The sequence below is a fragment of the Coloeus monedula genome (genome assembly GCF_965178545.1).
Source record: "Coloeus monedula genome assembly, chromosome: 11".
Taxonomy (NCBI): domain Eukaryota; kingdom Metazoa; phylum Chordata; class Aves; order Passeriformes; family Corvidae; genus Coloeus; species Coloeus monedula.
Window position 1 is genome coordinate 16336368 of NC_138791.1, and position 17960 is coordinate 16354327.

Here is a 17960-nt window from a genome sequence, read left to right on the forward strand (position 1 = left end):
TTTCAGCTGCCTGTCATCACAAGGTCTAGGACAGGAGTAATTTGTCTAAGTAGCAGCAAAAACCATAAAAATCAGCACCTAAAGGTCAAAGTGAGATAACATCTGTATCTTACAGTGTTTGTACTAAATGTTATGTAACTGAGTATGGGCTGTGCTCTGTGTCTTATGGGGGAGGCATCAGTTTCCAGCCCCAGCTTTGGGATCACAGGTGTGGAGACTGAATTACTGACAAGAGGGGAAGGATTGGTGCTAAGGAGAAGGTCTAAAGCAAGTGAGAGGAGAACTCACTCACACAGATCGATTGATCGAATGAGAAGTCAGATACTGTAAGTGGTGCTGGAAAGAATATCAGCCCTGAGAATCTATGGCAGATCAGCCTGAGCAGTGCAAAGGGATTTCTTATATGAAAGGAAATGAAAAAAAAAAAAAATATATAAAAAATGGCAGCTGCAGAATAGCAAAAACTTCTCGGGATAAACTTTCCTGGAAATTCTTTTCTGGATGGAAGAAAGCTTTTTATTGGAGCTCTCAGTTTTGCAGTGTTGGTGGGTAAGGTGAAGAGTCACTTTGTGGACCTTCCCACCTTTTGGGTCCCATTCTCTGTGCACATGGTCATGTCTGGCTCTCAAGGACACTGCACATTACAAATGGCAGGTGCCAGTCAGGACAGGAGTGCCTCTGCAGAATTTGGGTAATGGATAATTAAAGTTATTAAATAGAAAGAGATGTCTGGTGATGAACCCATTCACCATGTGCTTCTTTCTTAATTGTCCTGTGTTCAAGGAGCCTCATGAGGTGGACACATGGATTCCATGACAATTTGTTAAAGTCAGTTTGTGGTCATGCAGGATGGACAAGGAGATGCTCCTGCTGTAAAACCTCAGACTGTGACCTGAGGTGATGCTTGATGGAACCACAGCACGTGTAGGGAAGGACTCAGCTCTCTGAGCAATGACAGTTCAGATTAGCTGCACACAGACAGCCTTTACAGCTTTCCCAGCACTTTTCCACTGACCTGCTTCTCTTGTTCATCCACCTTCTCTTCTATTGGTGATCACTGTTAAAGCAGAAAATCAGAAATATGAAGTCTGAGGACTGCAACATAATGCCCAGAATTAGGGGGTTCACTAGACAATTATCTTTCCTTTTGATTAGGTATTTTTGGAGGTGATTTTTTTGAGATTTCTTTTTTTAGAAAGAAAGCCCAGCTATTTCAACCTTGTTCTGTTTTTAAGTGCTTTAAAATGATGGAAGAAGGGAGTATTGTAAAATAAGAGAATTAAAAAATCATAAATTTTCATCTAAAGCTTTCTGTTTGGTTTTCTGGTAACTATAGCAATTCCCAGTGTCTTTGTTTAGCTGTTTGTCTTTGGAGGGCTCCTGCTTGCATACATTTTGCAACTGGCAGAGCTGAACACATTCTGCAAAACCTTTTCCACTAATTCATACTCATAATTGTAAGGAGCTTGGGCTGGGCACGCTCAGGCTCCGCATACACTCATTTTGTATGAGCATTAATGAGATCAAGAAGAACAAGGACAGATGTTTGTGAAAAACAAACTCCCTTTTGTAGTGATGAGAACAGAGCTCACGGCTTCATAGCTGAGAATCACCTGAGCAGAGTGGACACTAGATTCCTGGAGTACCTGGAGTCTGAGGCTCACAGCTTCTTCCACCTACTTATATTTTTTCAAGAGCCCATCTTGTGCATTACAGTGGAAATAATGATTTTTGTATAATTCAGGGTTATTCACTCTAACGACAACAGGGTAAGGTCATTGCATAAATTATTAGTAACAAAGAGTTAACTGGAAGAAGTGAAATCCAGGGCCTCTTCCAAGGTAAAAAAAAAAAAAAAAAAAAAGAGGAAAAAATATCACTGTGAATGGTAGTGAATTTTGATCTTTTAAAATAGTACAACTCAGAGTTAAATTGAACAGAGGCAAAAATACATGAGCTGTGCCAATACCAACACAGCCATGAAATTTCAAGTGCCCATTAAAAGAATTCTCTGTAAAAGGTCTCAGAGTAAATAAGTATTATGAGCACTGAAGGAAAACATAATTTCAAAACAAAGCTTGTCAGTTAAGGTCAGTTTAATATCCACACATGAATTTCACTGCTTGTAAGTCTTGCTGATAAGCTTCTATAATTGAGTTACTTCTCTTATTCCATGCATATTGAAGCAGTAATTAAGCTATGATATGAAACACAAAATATCATGTGCTCAATTCATCAATTTTTGTTCAGTCTCGCAGTTCTTGTTCCAATTGCACTGGCATTGTTGCACTGAAATATCTCCCAATCTATCATGTCAAGATTATGCATGATGTAATTTGTAATAGCAGCTAGGGATTTGTTTACAAAAAACAAATGTTCCTTTAATCTTTGAAACAAAATTAGACTTGTCTTACATCACAGAACAAAGATAGCTGAATGAATACAACACTTTTAATAAATCAGTAATTACCTTGTGTAGTGCCAGTTGGCTCATTTAACTTAACCTTTGAAAACAGCTTCCTCCACACAGATTTTAAAATGTGCTCTCCTGGACTGTGGAGATATGGGTGCTCTATAGGTGTGTTGTTTATGCCACGGTAATTCCCAGTTCATGGAGGAGAATTTGGACCTTATTGTCTTTTCCCAGCAGAGATAATTGCAAGTTAACTAAGCTACTTCCTCAAGAAATCTGCAGGCTCTGCCTTTCAGTACCACTGTGCATGAAGTAGCAACCACGTGCAAATTCAGAGCACCATCATTAAGACAATAAAACCTCCCTTAGTTTTCCTTTCATGCAGAATCATCCCTGCAGTGGGAGCACAGGGCACCTGGCCCCGTGCAAGGTGGGTTTGGGTTGGTGGAGGTTCGAATAAACAAATTTCTGTAGCTGGACTGAAATTATCTGGTGGGTACAGACACTAGCAAAGGACTGCTACCACCCTTCCCCAGAGCACCCTGGGTCATCCAGAGATGCTGTTCATCGGGCTTTGATCTGCAGCCTTGCACTCTGAAAATCAACCAGCTACATGCTGAAGGCAGCTGTTGGATTTGTGTCCATTGGATAATAGATTTTCATGTATTTTGTTATGCTGCAGGACATTTAGGGGGAAAGAACCTACCAAGAATGTGTAATGAGGCACAAGGTGAAGCACAGATAAGCTTCAGCTAAAGCTGGGAAAGTGTTTTAATCTCCAGATGTGGAGAAGTTGGACAAATTTACTGTTATTAGACAGGACAAAGGCCTGTGTTTGTGGGTGTCTTGGACAGAAGTGTGACCACACCAGCAGGGACTTGTACTGGTGAAACTCTTTTAGGACATTACATGCTTATAATACCTCAAAATTAAGGGGAATTTTTCTTCAGGAATTTTCTGGCTCTGGTTATTATCCTCTTTCCATCCTTTTTAAGGGGAGAATAGCAGATGGCTTCATGTACTACACGCCTCTTAGCAGTCTCTTTTCCCAAAAATTCCTTGGTATCCAGATTTTAGGAGAAATATAGAATCATAGAATGGTTTAGGTTGGAAGGGATCTTAATGACCATTCTGTTCCACCCCCTGCCATAGGCAGGGACACCTTCCACTATCCACTTGCTCCATGCCCCATCCAACCTGGCCTTGGACACCTCCAGGGATGGGGCAGCCAAAGCTTCTCTGGGCACCCTGTGCCAGGGCCTCCTCACCCCCACTGTGAAGAATTTCTTCTCAATATCTAATCTAAACCTGCTGTCTTTCACCCTTTTACTTCTCAGGTTCTTCTGTGCTTTCAGTTCTTTTGCCACTTTTCCTGCTCTTCATTGCTTTCTCCAGCAGCAGGCACCCATCTGACAGCCCTCACTGCTGCAGAGACACTTGGAATCTCAGCCACATATTTCAACATTTTCTGAGTTTAGAGTTCCAGCCACAGGTCTTTAAAGCACAGAGAACTTAGTATTTTTCACAGAGGAAAAGAAAACCAAAGCAAAAACCATTTTTCTCTGGAAAAACGTGTACAAAAAAAAAAAAAACAAAAACGCCAAAAGAGGTGTTTTTCATTGACTAATCACACATGATCGCATTATATCCAATTAATTTCTGTAGATTCAATGGAAGAATTTTCTATGTATATTTATTTACAGGAATCTTCTCTGTTAACAAGAGTTTCTCTGGTAATGAGAGAAACACAGTTTATACCCGAGTGGTACACCAGAATTTAATTTCATAACTGATAACCCTCCAATATATTATGCATGCTTTGTTATGCCTTATAAATGCATTACAGTTATATAATTTATTCATTTCCAGAGTTCTTTCATAGAGTGCTTGCTGCTAGGCTGTGATTCTGGCACCTCATTCAGTCAAAATTTCACAATAGACTTTCACCCTTCCGAGCCCATCTCACAGCTTTTCCCTTCCACATCCCCAAACCCAACACCCACAGCACAGGGAATTCACATTTGAGCCAACAGCAGCTTTTACAGACACCAGATTTGGTCTGAAGTCTGCAAAAACTGTGGGTTTTTTTCTGTGTTTCTCCAGTAACTGTTGGATCACACACTAAACACAGATTGCTGGTGTGTGTGTGTGTGTGTGTATATATATATATATATATATGTATGATTTGGGGTCCCAGCAGCCAATGGAGGAATAGCATAGCAAGACCACCCGCAAACCTTTGTGTCCCCCCCAGTCTTCATCTCACAGCCTGGCTCTTCTCCCTCTGCATTTCAACTCGTTCATTTACTTTATTAATGAATTATTATTCCTGAAAAATTACCAATACACTTCTTTGATGGCACACCAGTCATCAACCCTGGTCTGAAACATGTCTGTGAATATTTATAAGTAGCTTCCTATTTTCTTTTCAAATATGTATAAATATGTTGCATTTCATTGGCATTTCATTAAATATATAACAAAAAGATTAAGCTTTCACTAGGTTATCTGAAGCCATTCAAAGAGGATGTAAATAACACTTCTTCATTGAACAATATTTGAGCAGCCTGCTCTCAGCTTTGTTCTGCAGGGAAGGGTGGATTCTGTCCCAAACTTCAGTAATAAATAACAGCACTGGGTCTCCCTAACCTACAAAAGATCCCTGGACAGGTTGGGAGGGGGTCCTCGGTCACCTGCCTTCCCATCAGCTCCCTGAATGTTGGATTTCATGCTCTCATCAGCCTCATTAGCGCTCATTAGCATCAGCAGGTTGCTCTCCAATGCCCCACTGTCTTTGCAGAGATGTTATGTCAACTGCCAATAAATTCACACACCTAAAACTATAAATAAAGTTGGCAGCTTGATGCTTGCCTTGGATATATGTTGCTGTGCAAGAATTCAGGAAATTCCAAGAAAAAATATAACACTGCGTCCCAGCCCTCTGGAAGGTCATAGAATACACTATGCACTTTTGGGGAGACAAGCTTCTCATACATGATTTATTTTATCATTTCATGTCCTTTCTCTCTGCCACACATATCTGCAAAAAATCTGTTTTGTTGAGGCTTACTCTGCCTTTCCTTTGCAAAAATCAAGTTTCCTGATAGATAATGTGCTGAGGGTTCAGTTGGAATATCAACTATGATCCATGACTTTCAGAGAAAGTGTCAAGCATTAGTCATGTTTGATTTCAGTGGAATGTGGAATAATTACAGCTTTAAAAAGCCTACCACACTTTTTGAGTACAGGATTATCAAATGAGAACAGGGTTGAGAGCCAGCTACCAGCACGACTGGCCTGGGACCTGCTGGCATCCCACAAGAGGCCTCCCAGCCTGACAGCTTCTACTGGCTTCATTTTTGTATTACCTAAAATCCGAGACTTTGAAAAGATCTCAATAGTTGAACTCTGAGGGGCTAAGAAACATTTTGATTTCTTTTCCTTGTCATTGCTGCTGAGATCTACCTGACTCAGAGCATGGTTATGCAAATTCTACAGTTCTCCTTAAACTCTGGATGATTTATCTGTGTGCCTAGCTAACAAATCAGAGTGTTTTACCTCTGAACAGCTGGGCACACTTTGCAGAGAACCTGGGTACTGTCACTGTCGATGGACTCAGGGAAGGGAAGATGCACATTCACTCACTGTGAAGGTGCTGTCCATGAGGAATCCTGGTCCTACATCAGCTATGGATGCCCCTCACCTCTATGGTTAAGCAGCAGCTGTTTCCAGAGGTGCAAACAAAGGGACGTGGAAGAATGACAAAGCTGCAGCATTTGGCACTCCCAAGCTGAACGGCATTGAGGACTAGAAATTCCTTGGCAAAATCTAAATTATTTTGTGTGAAATCTGCTCTCTAACAGACCATCTCCATTCAGCTCAAAGGCAGGAATGTGCTTAAGGACCTTCTGGCAGCACTTCCATAATTTTAGTGTTATAATTTATTTTCATAGGACCTGAAAAACCCATTTTTCAAGCTGTACAAATGGGGAAAAAAATGTCAGTCCCAAACTCCTGCAGTTCAGTGTTAGAGTTCAGCAGGGCAGGAGAGACAGAGGGGAACACACAAGGAAGCATGGCAAGAATAACTCATCCTCTTAAGTAAATAAAATTGCAAATGGCAAACTGGAATAGCAAGGAGATGATTTACCTGTAGTAATAGAGAAAGTGAGAAGCAGATCTGGGATTAAACAAGCCCTGGGAGTTTCTGCTTCTCAGGCCATTAGCCAACACCACCTCTATTAGTCACATTGTTAGGGGGGAAGTACACAACGTGTTTATGTCGTTTTTCCTAATTTACCTAACAGTGTGTTGGCTGCTAGGAAATGCCAGTGTAAGTGGTTTTTCACTAGTGAGTCTTCCCATGCTGTCGAATTAGCACCCGTTTTTGCTGGTTTATGCAGATCTTAAAAGGAAATTGTTCATGGATTCTTTGCATCTAATCTGTCCTTTCATATTTAATGGTGCAGCCCACAGTGTTGTTCAGACATGTAATACACTCTTAAAAATACCTTACTCTAGCTGCTGAATATTTTGCAATGGAGAATCAAGAATTCTGAGTGGAAAAAAAAAAATCTTCAATTCTTTCAACTCTGCCAGTGAATTAATAAAACATTTAAAAAAAAACCTGGGGAATGCTGCAAAGATCAGTGTGTTCAAAAAAAAAAAAAAAAAAAAGAAGTTTAGTATGCTGATGTCTTTTTAATGTTTACTACAATTAAAAAATATTAAATTAACTCAGCAAGACTGAATTTCAGGCAATTAGGGATATGAGACACCGCTTGCCAGACTGATTGCACTGTGCTTATACTCTAAACAGGAGAAATGTCCATTTTCCCAGAACTATGAGAGGTCTGTTATCAAAGTCTGTGAAGCACTGCACAGCAGGAATGTTAGATTGATACTTCTAAAATTGAGTAAGATTGAATTAAAGAGTTTGATAGTTTGGATTCCCTGTAGGAAACATCCTGTATTTCTCCCAGATAGCAATATTCAACCTGAAATCTTTTGTTTCGGATTTGTATTCTTTAATTTATCAGATTACTGCTCTACAGCTCCCAGAGTGGCTGCTATCTCAGACTGTTTATGAAATATATAACCCTTCAGATGACACTTTCTTTCAGTCCAGTTTTCTCATCCTCCCAGAAAGTGTCTTCCCACCTCTGTAATTCATTCTGCTCCCCATGACATCCCAATAAACTAAGAGAAACTGCATGTCTCATTCAATTCTCTGAGATTTTGTTGTATAAGGAGTAGGTGAGCACAGGGTTACAGTTTCTGCCATTCTGGTTTATATCCTTTTTTTTCAAAAAAACCCCCAAATTACTTGAAAGATTTTATCCACCTCTGTGCTGTTACTATTGCCAAAATCTCCATCAGCGCAAGAATCTCTCACAGGGAGTTTGAACTTTCCTTTAATCTAATCCATTTAGAAAATGACTCACAATATATTGAATAAAGTGGAGAAAATTGATATCTTTTCATTAAGCTGACAAAGTCTTTTTCACTTCTGACATCTGTGAAATGTGTTCTCTATTTAAATTTTATTTATATCAATCTTTGCTGGTGGAAACAAGATTAAAATGGAATGCTCTATACTTACAGGGAAAACTTTCCCATCCTGCAATGAGTGTACTGGTTTTGAAAATGAGCTCTGCTTCTTATTCCTTGCAGTAACACGATACCTATGATCAGGAGGAACCACAATCTAATATCTCCATTCCTTTGTATTCTATTTCTATATAAACAAAATGTGTGCACTTTATCACAGAAAAAAGAGAGCTGCTGTGGCTTTATAATGGCAACTGCAGAAGCAATCTTGGAACATTTTAATACATAGCATGTTCCCTCTAAGCTGTTGAAAAATGCATGATGATACTTTGCTCTGTCTTCATATTTCCGGGTATTCCATAAACATGAATTAAAGTTATCTATTACTCTGTGAGGATGGTCTTATTGTTACATTGTTAAATACAATGGCTTTATACTTATTGCCATATAGAGTCTGTCATATTGTTAAAGCAATTTCCTAAATACAAATGCAGAAAAGGAGAATTTTATCTGAAAAAAAAAACCCTTTGCATTTTCTCTATAGACAGGAGTAGCAAACATGACAGAAGCAAGTGCCTGTGAGTGTCTGGGCTGTGTGTGCACATTTTCTCTGTCCATGTCCTGTTAATCACCTGTAAAATGGCTCTGAGGAACTGAGTAGCATCAGTTTAATGCAAGACTTAGAAGACTGAGAAATGTGAAACATACTAAATTCAGGAGTTTCAACAGGCAGCTTTATTCAAATGGATTGTGTATTTTTTCCAAACTTTGTTTGATTCAAGAGGAAGATGATTGAAGGGTTAGTGTTTCCATGATGATTTGATCTTTTAGGTGTAGATATGTGAAGGTGTTCAGTGCATTTCTATGCCTCTTAATGGAGTATGTTGATACTGAAATTCAAGGGGAAAACTTCCCCAGCCAGCTGCCTTCACGCATTAAAACTTTGTGCTCCAGACGATGCACAAGAGCAAATCAAAGCACAGTCACTACCCTTGTGCAACCTCTAAAGGTTCTCGTGAACTTTGAAGGCTGAATCCCACTGAATCCAAGCTAAACTAGCACTTCCCTGCAGCCACCTAAGGCTTTGGGCATCATGTCTGGGAACAAATGTATTTTAAAATACAATAGAATTGTGTAAACATGAGAAAATACAACCTATTCTATTGATTTCTCCCTGTATTCTATCTGATCTCCAGATTTCTTATCTGTAGTTTATTTCTCTGGAGCACACGATTAGCAAATGCCATTTCAACCAAATGCTTTTATTGTGTGTTAATCCATGCAGACAAAATACATCAAAAGTTAAATATTTTGATCAAAATTATTCTATGGCTTTGCAAACAAAGATTTTAAAAAACGGTGTGAATCAGGCTGGAAAAGAAAGCTTGAGAATTTCCTGAAGAAAGTTGTTTTTTTTTCCCCAGCTCCATTAGTCATATGTTTAGAGTTTAATATTCTTTTAAAAGAGGCATTTTCTTGAAAACAGTTAAGACATAAGCAGTCACTTATTTAACCTAGAAGGAGACGGGGGAAAAAAGAAAAGCACTCAAACAAAACACAAGCAAAGCAGAAGGAGTCAAGGCTCTTCTATCCCTATCCTTTTCCTTTCCCCATGGCAGAGGGATCTGTCTCAGTCAATGCAGCCCTGCATGAAGAAACTCTTGTGCTTTGTGTACTCCTCAGACATTGAGAACACAATGAGAAGCACTCCAGAGCATTACATGTGTCTGATTCATCCTGATGTGAGCATTCACAGCCTGTGCTGCTTGGTGGTTAACAGGAATCCATAATTCTCACCCAGAATGAGCTGTTCAGGCTGATGTCTTAGGTTTTAACTTCTGTATTTTTCAATCCTGTACTGCCTAGTATGTAAGTCTAAATTTCATATGGCCTGTTAGCTACTGCTCTCTCATGCTGGTTAGATGTAACAAACCTTCTCTAGGTTTGCACTTCAAGGACACTTTGTTGTCCCAGGTCCCAAAGTATGTAAACCAAAAGCCTTTGAGAGGAGGGGAAAACTTGGGGTAACTACATAATGAACTGATGTTATAATTGGAGAATTAACCCTGATATGCAAATGGACCAAACTTACAGAAGTGTGAAGAACCCATGACCCAGGCTCCATCTTGGGTGGAGCTCCTCGGAGGCTTTTGACTGCTCAGGGTGTACCTTTGAAGGCCCTTCAAATAAATACCTACTTTCATTCTCTTAATCTTGTCTAGCCTCTGTTTTCTGGTAGCCACTTCAAGGCATCAGGGTCACTGAGAAGCTCAGCCTCCTCAGGATCTGGGAGTTCTTGAATAAAAACCACCCTGAGGGGAAACATCTTAACTTGAGCAATTCCCTCTCTCACACGACTGCTTCAGCTCATCTCAGAGTGACATAACCTAAACATAGAGAAGCTGCATCATTTCCCTGGGGACGTTTCTCCCCTCCTCATACAGGTGGACCCAATCCCAAATGCTGCAAACTGTGATTCATTTTAAAGCGTTTTCCTCCTTCTTTGAACAGAGCTGGAGGTATAAAATTTGAAATTAAAGTAGAACTCAAAGGATCAGTGGTGCCCAAGAAAGACAACTGGTCCTAAAGATTAAAAAGCTCTTAATAGAAGAGAAAGCCTAAAAACACAAGATTCAAAGAAGGTAATTTTCTTTGGGTTTTTTGCCATGGTGTGGGGCTGAGGACTTAGACCACAGTGAGCTCTGTAGTGCTTCAGACTTACAAAGGATTTTGCCTACTTACATATTAGACACAAAGAGGAGCTTTCATCTGTAAATATCCCCATTAGTTTCCTCCATTACAAAAGAGCCTGGTCTTCAGCCGAGGTGAGGGTGCTCATCTCACTTGGATGCAATTGCACTGTGATCACAAATTAACAAATATATATATGTATATACTAAAACCTATACACCACTACATGAATCAGTTGCCATTAAGGTTCAGCACTGACCTTGCATTTGATTGTTTTTCAAGGTCAAGATCTGAATACTTGGGCTGTATTTAACAACATTAATAAGTAGTGGGATCATTTTAATTGCTATGAACAGCATTGCTTCTCCATGCTGCCTCTCAGTCTGTATTCACCTCATATCTCTGTTTTACACTGTAAGCTCCTCAGGCCAGGGCATTCAGGTTTGTGGGTTTTTGCACCTCCCAGCATAGGATCCTTCTCTGTGGTTAATGCTACAGCACTGCTCCTCGTAAATAATTATGATCATCACTTTTGATTCTATGTCGCAGAATTCTTCTCATGCATCCTGAGCATGCTCTACTCTGATGATTGCTGTGAAGGCCAGTATTTAGCAAGATATGGTTTTTCAGTTTGCCCAATGCACAGTCTATTATTAGAGCACAGATTCAGCCCTTGTGCCTTTTCATGCATAGCAAAGAGAGATATTTTTTTTTCTCTGCTGTTAGCAGCATTAATGATACCCTTCTGAAAAAGGTGTGTGAATAGCATCATTAGACTGCCTTGCCAGCACAGGTGTAAAGGGCTTTTTTTGTGTCTTGTATATATGGATAAATTATATATTATATTATAAAAATCAGATATAAGCTGTGGGAAGAACCAGAAAAGACAACACTAAGAGCTATATGATCATTGTAGGGCCCCTGAAACTGAACTATTCTATTCAATTCTATACTCAAGAATTTAATTATAAGCTCTGTAATGTCCTTAAATCAATGCATGCACAACAGGGCATTTTCCAGAGCTGAATGGCAGTCAGCTGGTGTGTATATATATTAATATATATGTATGTATAAGGTAGGCAGCTGCTTCAAAGGTATTTTGTGAGCTTGAAGGAGCCATGAGGGATGATATGAATGGGTTAAGCATCTCTCTTTGAGTGATCATGCAGAAAGCTTTGACAGGCTTCCTGAGTGCAACCATGAAATCCTTGCCAGAGAAAGCAAACCACAGAAAGAGCCACTCATGAGCCAACTTTTCGCAGTTACAAGGTTAGCTAAAGTTTATCAAAATCCCCAGACAAAAAATGTCATTAAGATACAGTTAAGGATATAGTCAGATACCAATTCCCAGGCAAGAAACTTCATTAAGGTACATTCAAGGTTGTAAACATATGTGCCAATAAAATTCAAACAACAGGATCCAAACGCTGCCATTATTTACAATGTTAAATATTTGGAAATTAAAAGTTACTGCTAGAGATAATATGGTTTCTACAAAATTCATAATCATGTTTCAACAACTTCTGCTGCTGTTCACTGTTACCTTACCCTCTACTTCTAGTTGTGATGCTCCCTAGGATGGGATACTGGGAAAGCTAGAAGTCTTTATGGGTCCAAATAATTCTGGATAGATTTGTGATAAAAAAAATCCAGCTGCAGGTCCTGAAAGCAAAGCAGACACAGTTTTATCTGGAGTACACTGAGCCACAAGTCCTGAAGACCTGGAGAATATTCTCAGGAAAATCTCTTCAGACTTGCCTTGTTCTTGTACACGTCCGTGAAGATCAGATTGGCATCCAGGGAGAGCGGCTGTGAGGCTGGATGGTCCTTTGGTCTGCAGCAGAATTGCTGCCATCACAGCATTCCCTGCAGCCACAGCACAGGAGCAGACAAGATCTCCTTTACCAGGATGCTCTGGCAAGCAGTGCACTGTCTTCGGCAATATAGGATGCCAAACAAGTAATTAAATATGAATTCCTTACAACTAAACTCCAGTTGAAGGGACACTCTTGCCTTTTAACTGCAGTGTTAGACCCTTGAGATATTATTTAATTAGATTTGTCCATTGTAACATAGTTGTGAACATTGTCTTTTCTCTTTTAGCTTCTATAGTGATTGGGAAATGGTGGTGTGAGATGGAGCCCTGCCTAGAAGGAGAGGAATGTAAGACGTTGCCTGATAATTCTGGATGGATGTGTGCGACTGGCAATAAAATCAAGACCACCAGAGTAAGTCTCCTTTCTGTCAGCACCCAGGAGGATTTAATAGGAAAGGGAGTCACTAATGACTGCTCACCCATGTCTTTTCCATCATCATGTCTGCTGTAAAAGTCTTAAAGACCACTTCATGATCACCCAGTGCTTCTGGCCATAGTTTGGTGAAAATTTAGATGGATCAAGCTGGTCAGCTGGGTCCACGCTTGGTAGCCAGCAGGTTGGAGCTGCTGAATTGCCGGGTCACTTTCTTACAGACATTGTCACCTCAAAAAAACCCTGATGCAGATCATGGAGTCCCTTTCTGGTGGCTAAAGAGAAGATAATTATCTCAAAGGGATCTGCTGGATCCTATATCCATTCCTTGGCTGTTGCATGCCACACCTGGATTAGCAGCTGTACAAGTGCTTTGCAGCAGAGGACTCAGCTCTCTGTTTGCACTTCGGGTCTCACTTCAGAGCTGCTCCAACCCCACAAACCCATTAGTGACAAGCTCTTGAGATGCTGCAGGTTCAGGTAACACAGGCCAACAGGTGACGACAGCTTTCACCACACCTTGCCAGGAAAAGGCAGAGAGAGGGCTGCAAAGAGAGAGTGTGAATGAGCTGCCTAAACTCCCACAGTGAGATTACCTTGGGAATAAAAGTGTTTTTCAGAAATAGACTCTAGCTTCTCTTTTGCATTGTCCAGCTGTTTCACAACCATTGTATTAAAACTGTCTCCTATACCTGTATTCAACAATTTTAATTAACTAATTTTCATACCGCCATTGAAGTTTTTTTCCAAGAAAATGAGATGGTTGTCAAAATTTTTTTAAATATATAAATTTTCATTTTCTGTGAATTGGAAAATAGCTTTTAAAAACCAGCTAAATGAAAAAGAGTGAATTTTCAAGAATTTTTTCCATTTTTGATGAGAAATTCTACATATTCATGCCCAGCTGCTAATTCACAGGAATGTGCAGCTTAGTGTTGTGATTTCCTGATTTATTCCTTTCTTTCCAATCCTAACTCCAGCCATTTTTCATGTCTTCTAGGCCTTCTGTTGAAGGAGGAGATTTTACCCTAACTAATCCCCATGCCACCAAAATTCTTTTCTTTCCCTCCATAGGACCTACCCCAGAATGAATGATTTGTATTGCAACATATCCTCATTTCTGGAGCAGAACCTTCTGCCACACCAACACTAAATTATCAGGAGACTTACTGACTTAGGAGGTTTTCTTTGTAGGAAGCAGTAAGTGGCCCCCAAAAACAAGATCCATATGATCTCTTTGTCACCTCCCAGAGAAAAGGAGGAAGGATGGAGGTAACTGGGATTCCTTGACTCAGTTTCTTCCTGCAGTGTTGTTCCTGCAAATTGTTCTGTGCCCACAGCTGATCTGTTCCCACTGAAGCACCACTGGAAGGTTGTTTCTTTCCAGTGATGTATGTGCCTTGCAGTGCAATTAAAAAATCCCAAACCACAAGCTCACTACATGTCCTTTCCAGTGAGGCTACTGGGGAGTTAAAATGGAAGAAAGTGATGCAGGAGAACTAAGAAGCAACATGAAGTATCTTATAAAATAATTCAGCTCTTCTGCAGTCAGTCTACAAGTTATATAATTGAGGAATTGCATTTTCTTTCTTCAGGGAAGCTGTCCTTCTCTTAACTCCCCCAATCCTCATCATATAAACTAGTTTTAGGCGATAGAAGTGATTGCTAGAAATTTAGCAGCTTCATTAATATGCAGCTGTATGGTCCAATCTATTCAGTATGCATTATTGTATTTCATTTAAATTAAATACTTGCAGAGTGAGTGCTCATAACTGAAAAAATATTTCTTCATTTACCCATAGGAGTTGTTTTAATTAGCTTGTGAGGGGAGTACCTTATGGTGCTGCTTCCAGTAGAATTTTGCTTTGTTGCTTTAAAATATCATTACAGAACCCAAGTGACAAAGGCAACATGACATGATGCGCTCAGCAACTGTCTCTTGCATTTTCTAAGGAAAAATTCTACTTCTTAGTCCCTGAAACTTCGCTCAAATCCATACCACTGCGTCAACTCTAGCAACATAAATATAAAATAATGGAAGCAATCAGATCCTCAAACAGGCTTTTTTTTTCCTTGTTTTGCCATTTCAGACAGCAGCAGAGAATGAGGTTACAATGTAAACTGCCCTGACCACAGTCCAGGTTCCAAGTTTGGGCCATGTGTGTCTAATTTGAGTAGTTAAAGAAGTTAAGAAACCAGAAGAAACAAGGCAAATCAGTCAACATCTCAGTTCTCTCTGTGGTCATTAGGCAGAAAGCTACAGCAAGTCTCCATAGGCTGTAAACTGTAAACTGTTTTAATGAAGGCTTTTCCTTACACTAAATACATTTACATTGGGCAGCTGCTGTCCTGATGAGGAAAACATTCACATTTATGACTCTCGGGATTAAGATACCCATTAGCACATCCTTCCAGGCCCACACTTAATCATTTATAAGCATGTGTGTACGTGTATATACATATATATTTATTTATGCATACATGGATATACACAGTATATATCATTTGCTAGGGTAGTGCATAACTTCATGGTTAGGTCTCAAACATGATTAAAAGTGATTAGTGTCAAAAGGAGGTGGACAATGCACTCAATGAAGTCTTTACCAGCACATTCTTCATTCCTTCCTTTTCATGCATTTATTTCTGTGTTTAGTCATTTAGCATAACTCACTAATTAAGTTTTTAAAGCCAAAGTTATAAAGCTCACAGCTTCCTTAAATCAATTTGTTTCCTATTGATGGTCAGGCAGGTGACAAACACTGCAAAGAAATCATTTTGTCATTCAATTTTTGGAGCAGTTTCAATGTTTTTTTAATCCCTCGTCACTCCTTTTTGGTTTTTTTTAAATTTGTTTAAGAACATAACTTTCAATGCTTTCCTCAAAAATCTGGGGCCCTTGGAGCTGTACTAGGACCTGCTGGAGATCACATCACCACTTTCAGCACAGCAACTGGCACCAGTGGAAATAGAAGAGCAGCGTCTCGGGCTGGATGCTGCTGTTATTCAGGAAGATGGAAATTAATGCGTTGATCGGTTAGGAATTGGCAGAGCAGCTCAGCTCAAAGCACCTCTCTAGCTTCACAGCCTGTGCCTTCTGTTACAACCTGGTTTGAGCAGGCTTAACCAGTTTGAATGAGGTAGAGCCAGTTTTGACTCTTCTGAACTGTTTCTGACCAGTTTGAGCCAGTTTGAACTGGTGATGATTGGTTTGATTTGGTTTGAAAGGGTTTAAACTGATTTTTGCCATTTTTACCCTGTTCTGACCAGTTTAATCTTGTTTGAACTGGTTTTGACTGGTTTAATCTGGTTTAAACCATTTGCTTCAGGTTTCAGTTTTAACTGGTGGGATTCAGTTTCATTCAATTTGAACAGGCCGGATCTCTTGTAAATCTCTCTTGCTTTAATACTTACTGCTGCATTCAATCACCTCATGCTTAGATAATAACCTGTAGCTCTGATTTAATGGCCAAGCCTGATCATATTCAAGTCAATGTGAGTTTCATTGCTGACCCAGGTGCCTGGCAAAGGGCTGAACCCCTCATGGCATTTATCTGGGCATTCCAGTGAGGAAAGAAACAAAAGCGTAACAAAAGCTTGAGAGCATTGTTTTTTAATCTCCTTGAGAGCACTATTTTTGCTGTCAGTCAGTTGTTCTTATTTCAGCATCCTAAAAAAACATCTGGGCATTGGTGTTTCTTCTTGCAGCATTAGTGCAGCACTCGGATCGATTTTGGTGGTAGTCACAAAGAGGGATGGGTTTTGGTCTGTTGCAGGGTGTGTTATCTCACCCGAGGTGAGTGCATGGGGTAGCTGCTGTCGCCAGTCACTCCTACCCTGCCCTCTCTATGAGTGGGCTGGTGTGGTTCCAAACAAACCTGAAAGGTGGATGCACCTGCCCGTCTTGTCTGGCAGAAATCACTGGAATCTCTCTGGGAAGGGGAGGGTGGAAGGCTGGGGTGAGCACAGCCCCAAGCCCAAAGCTGTCCTGGCATATCCTTCTTACTTGAAGGGCTCCTACAAGGAAGATGGAGAGAGATTCTTTACAAGGGCATCAGGTGACAGCACAAAGGGGAATGGCTTCAGACTGACAGGCAGTGGATTTAGATTGGACATTAGGAAGGAATTCTTCCCTGTGAGGGTGGTGAGGCCCTGGCACAGGGTGCCCAGAGAAGCTGTGACTGCCTTGTTCCTGGAAGTGTTCAGGGCCAGGCTGGACAGGGCTTGGAGCAATCTGGTGTAGTGAAAGGTGTCCCTGCCAAACCAAGACATTCTATGATTCCATGACCTCCAGTACCACCAGCCCAGGTGGTTAATGCACACCCAGCATCTCCCAAGGCAGAGGCAGGAGCTTGCTCAGGATCTGCCTCTTGCATATTTTTACACCCCTGCAGTGCTAAAAGACACACACCCCTCCAGTATTGTATTTAAATTCAGCTGTATCAATCAGCTATATGCCACAGAGCCTGGGTCTTTCTTTTCTAAAAGAATATATTAAAAAATTAACATATTATGCATAACTGACTCCCATTTTCTCACTGCAGATCCACCCAAGGACTTAACAGAGCGCCCACGTCTGCATGGAGACAGTGAAAGCCCTGCTGATTTATGAGGACAAAGTATTGAAAGTTTAAAACCATCTCAGCATTTACAAGCCAAATGGATTTCTTACTTGCACTTTGACTGTTTACCAGAAAACAACAGTGGCTTTACTGTGTGAAAGAAAGGATTCGGTGGAAATAATGGCCCTGATTTTTGACAGCTGAAAATAAAAAATGAAGAAAGTGGTTCCTTTGGTAAAGTTTCCGAGATTGCAAAGTACAAACAACAGTATAAGTTTGGATCTACAATTTACTTTATACCAGTTAAAGTATATATATATAGAAATATATATATATTAATATATGATATTTTGAAATAAAAGCCTCACTCTTCAAGAAATTGAGTAGTACCACACTTTGCTGCAGCTGCTGTAATAATTTTTTTTCCTTTTTTGCAATGGTCTGGAAGTTCCCTACCTGTTTGAGAGAGAAATGTGGCAGTGAAGAGGCAAAGCAATC

General features: G+C 40.1%; 1 protein-coding gene across 1 annotated transcript in view; it reads left to right on the top strand.

The window, feature by feature from the left end:
• Positions 1-17479, top strand: part of TAFA1 (TAFA chemokine like family member 1) — a gene marked incomplete at its 5' end in the record, with an annotated part of 208989 nt that extends 191510 nt beyond the window's left edge. The window contains 2 exons of the mRNA XM_082289069.1: positions 12758-12882; positions 17445-17479. Of these exons, the coding sequence (XP_082145195.1) occupies positions 12758-12882; positions 17445-17462 (143 nt within the window). The 3' untranslated portion in view covers positions 17463-17479. The remainder of the gene's footprint in view (positions 1-12757; positions 12883-17444) is intronic.
• Between the last annotated feature and the right edge of the window lie 481 nt (positions 17480-17960).